Genomic DNA, 8,645 nt, shown 5'->3' on the forward strand with positions numbered 1-8,645 from the left:
CATTACTCTATCCTTCAATTCACTAATATTATTATTAATATTAATTAATTAATACAAAACAATGAAAAATTCCTTAACAACTTAATACTAATAAATGTTTTTATTGTCTACTTAAATATTGATCATTTACTTTTGAATTATCTAAAATATATAATTAGTTATTAGTAACAATTCTACTTATAATAAACAATTTCAAATAATGTTAATATGGCAACACATTCTTATTCTTTAAAAGGATTTTTTCAGTATATGTTTAAAACATCTATTTAATAAATTATTAATTTATATTATAATAATAAAAATGGTAAAGAATAGGTTAGTCCGATACTTGAAAACCGGTTTACTTCCATGCTTTAAAAACACTTTTAATGTTATTAGACTCGTGTAATACACGGGTTTAAGGATAGAATATCTTCATAATAATTTTGAAGCAAGTCTATACTCACCGGATGTCCTAAATAGACTTATATTGATCGAAAGAATAGTTTATGTAATGGAACTCTACTACAGGTCCTATCACTGAGTGGTCAGGTTATTGAGGCACTCATATTATCTGGAAGTAATACTGGCACCTGAATGTTTATCCCTAGATTTCGTTTAATACTGCCAAACAGAAGGATACGTATTGAAAAGAAGACAGTTTCCTCTCGCCCTATGTTTTGCCATGACGATAAATAAAAGTACAAGACAATTTCTATGTAAAGTTGGTTTGTTGATAAAACAATCGGTTTTTATGCATGACCAACTTGTGCGTCATCTATGGTAAAAAAAATCCACTTATATAAATTTATGAAGACAACATAAAATTAAATATGTTATAATTTTATATCCTTAAGCCCGTGTAGTACACGGGTCTAATAATCTAGTAACATAATAAACTCGCTATTTATAGGGCTCACATAAAGGAAGGACTCCTTATTTACAATTATGCCATTCTCCTATATTTAACATTATAAAACTTTGTTTTGATCAGTTTCCTGCTACGATATGTGATTGATGGAAGTGATAGACAGTATGCACTCACACTTTCAGATCATTTCAAAATATTAAATTGATAAGAATAGAATAATAAGAAGGGGTATGATTTTGGTTTGGGGATATGAAAATAGAGGTGTTGGTGGGTTTGATGAGGATATTGCCATATGGGTTGAAGCTTGTTGCATGTGAGGGTAGTTAACGAGAAAAATAAACGACATTAGTTGTAAAGGTTATAGGATGTAACAAAATATGAACATAAAGGTCGGGTTTGACAGATCTCATAGTGAAAGGTATGCAGTGCAGTTTAGCCGTTTAGGTATAACATAAAGGTTGATTTGTGCAATTTTGCCTTATTTATTTTAACCTTTACATAATAACTTAATTTATGCAACTTTGTCTTATTTATTTTAACATTTACAGAATAACTTTAATCCTAAAAGATATTATCAAAGAAAAAAGAAAAAGTTATCAAATTTGATCAAATTTTTAAAAAATAAACATTATATATTAGCTGTCTTGCCAAGCCTACAAAAACGCAGGCTAATAACCACCAAAAGTGTATACTAGATTCTATTCGTCTCAAATAGTGAGTCTAATATGGCGGATATTGATTAAGGAAAATATTACGTAAAGTAAGCTGTTTGGAAACTTCTGAATGGTTAAGTGCTGACCCAGTAAAAGTTTTGAATCATTAAGTGTTGAATTAGTAAAAGATTTGAATCATGTTCAAAGATAAATATCTGACCAATTCAGATTAGAGATTTTAACCAGTCAGACTTAGTATAATGTTTAACAATTTAGAGGCAAATGTCTGAACTATTTAGACATCTGCTCATAAAACAAACAGTCTAAATAATTAAATATTGATCCAGTAAATAATGTACTATTAAAAGTCCTTAAACAGCCCTAAATTTCAGTGTCTATTTTAAAAACTTTTGTTAATGTTAATCTAAAACTGTTTCGGTACTCTTCCCAAAAAAAAAAAAAAAAAATCCCACCCAATTTTAATATTTCCAAAAAAGAAAAAAATAACAAAATTTGTGTCTATATGCGGTCACGTTCCAAAGACTTTCTTACTCATCCCTGTCTTTCTTTCTCTCTCTCTACAAACCCATTTGTGAAAGCGAAAAGTAGAGATTAGAGATTCAACACTGAGTTTTAGAGAGAGAAACTCTACTGTGTGTTCTGTGTGTGTGTGTGTGTGAGAGAGAGAGACTCTGCAACTCGATTGGAGACGACGATGCGTGGACCACTCTCACTCCTCATTTTCCTCATCGTTTTCGTTGCAGCTTTCACACCTTCTCACCAAGGTTTTCTTCAATCACATTCTTCTTCTTTCCATTACTTTTTGCTACTTGTTTGTACTTTACTTCTGCTAGATTGCTCAATTTTCTTTCATTTTGGTTGATTTCGTTTGATTTTGTTTAGTTTCTAGCAATTAGATTGGTTTATTTTGGCGTTTTATGCTTACATTCGATTGTATATATTTGTATCTGATGTGAATTGTAATAATTTGGGGATTTATTACTGATTTGTAGTTTGTGAGATTGTAAAGTTTATGTTGCTTTAACCTTCAACTAAACATTTATTGGCCAGCAAACAAATTGGTTGAACTGTTGATGAAGGCTGAGTTAATGATTTAGGTTTTCTTTTTTATTAAATGACAAAAAAAAAAGTTTAGATCAATCTTGTTTTAATTAGGAAGTGGAGACCTTTGTTTAGGTCACAATCTAATAGGTGCGGCAATTCGACCGAGTAAATTGGAATGAGAATTATGATGGATTTTTGCTTGCAACAGTCGAAATTAGATTCTGTTAGATTCTAACATTTTCACTTCTACATGCTTTATTCCACCGCAACGCACGGGCTAAAATAGTAAAGTTATTATAGTCCCTAAACTTAAATAAAGTTATTATTTCGTTTTTTCTAAACTATACCGAGTGGTAAAATAATGCCCTGCTTGCGGTGTGCACATATAATGTATATATGTGTGAGCGCTCGGGGGGCAAAAGTGAAATGGTATTAACTTTAACGTTATTTTACTAATTCCGTGAAAATAACGTTAAAAGCGGCGGATGGTTAATCATGCATCATGTGGTGACGTTGATAGCTGAAAGACACGGGGGTACATGCACCAATCAGTCTCTGTCCCGATTGTTTGAGTGTTATGTTTCTTAGGTCCAAGGCTTGATACAAAACTACAATCGAGCCGGGGGTCTCACTGGAAGCAACATCTCTATTCCTACGGGGTAGAGATAAGGCTGTCTACATCTACCCTCCTCAGACCCTATCTTAGCTTTGCTATTGGTGGGATTTACTGAGTATGATGTTGATGATGATGTTTTATTATGCGTTAATCACAATGCTTAATTCACTTTCCTCTTGTTTATTCGGTTATTCCGGAAATTAGAAGATAATGTTTTCCTGCAAATCCACAAATCACAATATTTCCTCCAATGGGATGTGATTTATTTTATCATATCTGATGTTGCTAAATATTCATAGTTATATGAACCATGTGATTTGTCAACAACATGCAATAGCTTAATTTTAGAACGTGTGGCTCAATATTGTTTTGAGTTGTTGTATATACAAATTTATAGTGACTGCATCTATTTGAATATATGTGAATGCAGCACCATATGCTCTAAGGATAAGTTGTGGAGCCCGCAACGATGTCCACACGCCACCAACAAATACATTATGGTATAGAGATTTCGGATACAGTGGCGGATACTTTACTAACGCAACCCGTCCAAGTTTCATCACTCCTCCTCTACAAACCGTTCGCTATTTCCCCTTATCCGAGGGTCCTGAAAATTGCTACCACATAGAGCGGGTACCACACGGCCACTATTCGATTAGAATCTTTTTCGGGTTAGTTAAGGATCCCACCTTTGACAACGAACCTTTGTTTGATGTATCCATAGAAGGAACCCTAGTTTACTCGATGCAATCGGGTTGGAGTAACCACGATGACGAACAAGCTTTTGTTGAATCGATTGTGTTTCTCGAAGATGGAACCGCCTCGATTTGCTTTCACAGCACGGGTCATGGAGATCCAGCTGTACTTTCGATCGAAATTCTCCAAGTTGGCAATAACGCGTATAATTTCGGGCCTGGATGGGGCCGAGGAACGATCTTGAGAACGCATAAGAGACTCAGTTGTGGTGCTAAGAATCCTAAGTTTGATGTGGATTACAGTGGGGACCACTGGGGCGGAGACCGGTTTTGGAATTCGGTTCCTACTTTCGGTCAAAGTGCTGACCGTGTTTTGACGACGAAAAACACCATCAAGTTATCCTCGAAAGTACCAAACTATTATCCGGAAGCACTTTACCAAACTGCGCTTATTAGCACTGATAATCAGCCGGATTTAGCTTACACAATGGATGTCGACCCAAATAGAAACTACTCCATTTGGTTGCATTTTGCTGAGATTGATTCTTCGGTCACGGGTGAAGGACAACGGGTTTTTGACGTTTTAATAAATGGCGACACTGAATTTCAAGAAATCGATATTGTGAAAATGAGTGGAGGTGTAAATAGTGCTCTTGTGCTGAACAAAACGATTCTTGTTAGTGGGAGAAGTTTGACGATAACTTTGAACCCTGTAAAAGGCAGTCATACTATTATCAGCGCCATAGAGGTGTTTGAAATTGTCAATGCCGAGGCCAAAACGTTAATCGAGGAAGGTATTTTTTTCAGCTATATTTTATTAATATAAGCACTTTTGATGACAAAATAAACTAGTAAAATGCTGGGTATTGCCGTATTGTATGTAAATAAGATGTGAACGTCCTTTCCTATCTTTCTTGATTGGTTAAATTGCATTTTACGTCCTTTAAGTTTGAGCAAAATTGCAGGCGCTGTCCTTTAGCTAACGAAATTACACTGGATGTCCTTTATGTTATGATCTCTCACCATGGGATGTCCGTTTTCCCTAACCCAGTTAATTTATTATGTTAACTTTTAACATGTGCCACTCACATGAGGGTATAATGGTCATTTTCACTTAAAATATATCTTCCTCTTGAAGTTTCACGGCTATTTTTTTTTTGTTTTTGTTTTTAAGTGAAAATGACCACTATGCCCTCTTGGTGAGTGGCACGTGTTAAGAGTTAACAGAAAAAAATAAACTTGGTTAGGGCAAAAGGACACCGCATGATGAGAAATTGTAACATAAAGGATATCCAGTGTAATTTCGTTAGTTAAAGAACAACACCTACAATTTTGCTCAAACTTAAAGGACGTAAAATGCAATTTACCCAACGTAATTTGACAAACTTTGTTGTTGAGTTGTGATGTATAACATATGATGAAGTTAAATTAAACCTTTAAGAAGTATTTTTAGTAAATATATTAACTTTCTTCTTTATTTGTAGTAAGGGCTCTACAAAAGTTAAAGAGTGCACTTGGTCTTCCGCTTCGTTTTGGATGGAATGGTGATCCATGTGTTCCACAACAACATCCATGGAGTGGAGTAGATTGTCAATTTGATAGCACTAAACTTAAATGGTTTATTGATGGGCTGTAAGTTCTTATGCATTCACTTGACATGGTTTCTCCAATTGATTTGTGTTACAGTCTGCAACAATTAAAAAAAAAAACAAATATTATAGTTTAGGTACCATATTATAACATAAAAAGTTTTATTTTTATGCGTACAATATAGTAAGCTAGATAACATAAAAAGTGACTAAGAGAATCAAAGCAACAACCATAGGAAAGTACCAAAAATGGTAGTAATACACTACTGCTAGCATGAAGTGGCGAGTAAACTACAGTAGCAATAAACAAAAGAGTAAAGAGACAGGAAATAGTAGCACACACGAACCCCTTAAAAGTAGCTATAAACATCACACGCGAGCCCATCACTCCTTGAAAGTACCTTACTACCTATACAGATGTGGAAAAGCATGTGGTAGTAATAATCGTACATGATAAACAATCTCTTCTCTTCAATAGTAAACACCTCCCTGGTGTCTTGTTTGTAACGTGATTCGACTCTGGGTCTTGCAAAAGTTCCCACAACATCTCATCCCAATCCAAAACCTATGGAGCCAAGAGCACCACAAGTTTCACTTCCTCTCCTCGTTGATGTAGTTGCCTTATTTTCACTATCATTTCCATTGGTACTGTATCTCAAAGTCATAATCCAAGGCCTTTGACAACTACCCTTGATGGTCTTTACGCATCATGAACCGTCTCTCTCAACAAATAACACCAGTTGTATCAATTCACTATCATTTCCAAAAGCCTTCTTGCATCAAAGCCGCTCCCGATCTTGGTCGTAAGAAGCGAGAAGCGCTCAAAAGCGACAATGTCTAAAACTGAGATGTTAAGTGCAAAAGCGCACCTCTTTTAGTACCCGAGGCGCAAATAATTATATATATTTTTATAGGTTTCTAGCATCATATACCCAATATATAGAGACAAATAAGCTTTATATATGTTTGCATATAAAACATGTACAACTTGAAAAGCATGTTGTACAATAATCTGGTTAATACATGAGGCGTGCACCTCAGGGTCAATTTTTTTTTTCCAAGAAATGGCGCCTCAGGTGCGCTTTTTTAAACCAAGCTCCCGATCCATGGCCAAAGTCATTAATTATTAACATGCGAGTAAATTATGGAATATATGAAATGCTGTTGTTTTATTTGGTTAAACTTTAACCATCTCTTGTACACAATTCTCTCTATACAGAGGTCTCGACAACCAGGGTTTGAGAGGATTCTTACCCGAGGACATATCCAAGCTGAGTCATCTAGAACATATGTAAGTGTAGATAACCACATAATCTTCTCTTTTTTAATAAAACTGTTTTACATCGCACCTTTTCTATATCGAAAGGAGATATAATTCTGTGCACTTGCAGGAACCTGAGTGAAAATAGCATCCGGGGGCATATTCCTTTATCACTTGGAAAAATTACTAGTCTACAAGTACTGTAAGTATAAGTTATGTGTCTTTACCTAAATCCGTAATTGTTTCATGTATTTAGACAAATATTTGCATTGCAGAGACCTTTCATACAATTTCTTTAATGGATCCATTCCTGAAAGCCTTGGAGGGTTGACATCGGTCCGGATATTGTAAGATGCTTTTATCTTTTTCCTTTTGTTTTTCACAAGCAAAATGTGAAAATGTAAACATATGAAATATATTTTCGATGGATGCTATAAATATATAAATGCCTGTACTTCACTAATCACTATAATCAATGACGTGTTTGTACGATCATGTTGCAGGAATCTTAATGGCAACTCCCTCTCTGGAAGAGTTCCGGCTGCATTAGGAGCAAGGCTCTTGCATAGAGCAAGCTTCAAGTAGGTTTTAATTTTTTTTATTTAATAATAGATGACGTAAAATGAATATATAATAATATAAATTGTTGGCATTTGCAGTTTTACAGATAATGATGGTCTTTGTGGGATACCTGGACTACCAACCTGCGGGCCCCACCTTTCTGCCAGTGCAAAGATCGGAATCGCGTTGGGAGCATGCGCAGGACTTCTTCTAATTGCCACGTGCTTAACATGCTGGTGGAAAAGGCGTCAAAACATCCTTCGAACTCAGCAAATCGCAGGTAAATTACATTTTTACCCACAAAACATCATTAAAATCGTTCTTGGTAAGTTTATTCGACTATATTGTTTGTATATGATAAACAGCAAGAGGCGCTCCTTATGCAAAAGCAAGAACTCATTACTCTCGTGACGTTCAATTAACGAGGCACAATAACGGTCATGAAAATGCTAGGACTGCTGCCGAGAACGGGCCTATCTTGCTGTCTTGATCACGAGCATCCATTTGATTATCAAAGTTTACAACTTGCTAACGGGCGTAAAGCATATACACGGACACACGCACGCGCACACGCGTGTTACAAATGTAAGCATAAGTTTGTTATGGCGTATTTTGATTGTGTTGAATGCTTAGTGAGGTTGGCTTTTAGCAACCCTATAATTTATAGTTGAAGCAAGTAGAGAATGAACAAGATTGTATATTATCCTTTTTTTGTTGTTATTAAGTAGACTTTCTCATATATTGTGATCATCACTTTTCAACATTCGTTGGACATGTTTTGGTCCGTTTTGATGATTATCCCATCAACGAGATCCTCCTTGACCCATTGTATCATGAAACTTATCCGGAATGCGGTTCCAAAAAGTTGTAAATTTATTTATTATTCCCTATAACAAATAAAAATAAACATTAAGAAAAAATACAGTAAAAAATAAACACTACTTCTATCATCCACCGTTGTATGGTGTCTTTGGGAGCGGATGTTGTGGCTTGTTTGTTTTTGTGTGATTGTTTTTATGTGGATTGTCTTTGGGGAATGTTTTCATGTATGAATTGTGTTTCGGGAATACATTCGGGTCTGGGTGGTGGTTGGTTCATAGTGGGTAGGTTCCACTCACCGACATTGTATGGTTTGTTTGGGTTGGTGTCAAATTGGGGGATGTAACCAAAATTATATAGAAATAATACTGAAGATATTCTAAAAATTAGAAGTTGGATGAAATTTTAAGTGAAAATGAGTTGATCTAAATAGTTTTAAAAATTATTTTTTTATTTGGTTAATTACACAGATGGAACTTGTGGTTTATAACAAGTTTCGTCTTTGCGTACAACTTTTTTTTTTTAACATGTTCAGG

The 8,645-nt window shown here is 35.0% G+C and overlaps 1 protein-coding gene across 1 annotated transcript; it reads left to right on the top strand.

The window, feature by feature from the left end:
* The first annotated feature begins 2,039 nt into the window (after positions 1-2,039).
* LOC110917981 (receptor-like protein 4) lies at positions 2,040-8,053 on the top strand. The gene is made up of 9 exons (XM_022162394.2): positions 2,040-2,288; positions 3,615-4,673; positions 5,364-5,511; positions 6,688-6,759; positions 6,860-6,931; positions 7,005-7,076; positions 7,233-7,310; positions 7,389-7,570; positions 7,656-8,053. The coding sequence occupies exons 1-9, from the start codon at positions 2,219-2,221 to the stop codon at positions 7,778-7,780; spliced, it is 1,878 nt and encodes a 625-aa protein (XP_022018086.1). The 5' UTR covers positions 2,040-2,218; the 3' UTR covers positions 7,781-8,053.
* The last annotated feature ends 592 nt before the right edge of the window (positions 8,054-8,645 follow it).

Source organism: Helianthus annuus, chromosome 16 (genome assembly GCF_002127325.2).
Source record: "Helianthus annuus cultivar XRQ/B chromosome 16, HanXRQr2.0-SUNRISE, whole genome shotgun sequence".
Classification (NCBI taxonomy): domain Eukaryota; kingdom Viridiplantae; phylum Streptophyta; class Magnoliopsida; order Asterales; family Asteraceae; genus Helianthus; species Helianthus annuus.

Coding starts and splice junctions, on each gene's coding strand:
- LOC110917981 (XM_022162394.2), top strand. CDS start 2,219: ATGCGTGGACCACTCTCACTCCTCATTTTCCTCATCGTTTTCGTTGCA. Junction 4,674..5,363: donor CAAAACGTTAATCGAGGAAG/GTATTTTTTTCA, acceptor CTTTATTTGTAG/TAAGGGCTCTACAAAAGTTA. Junction 7,571..7,655: donor TCGAACTCAGCAAATCGCAG/GTAAATTACATT, acceptor TATGATAAACAG/CAAGAGGCGCTCCTTATGCA.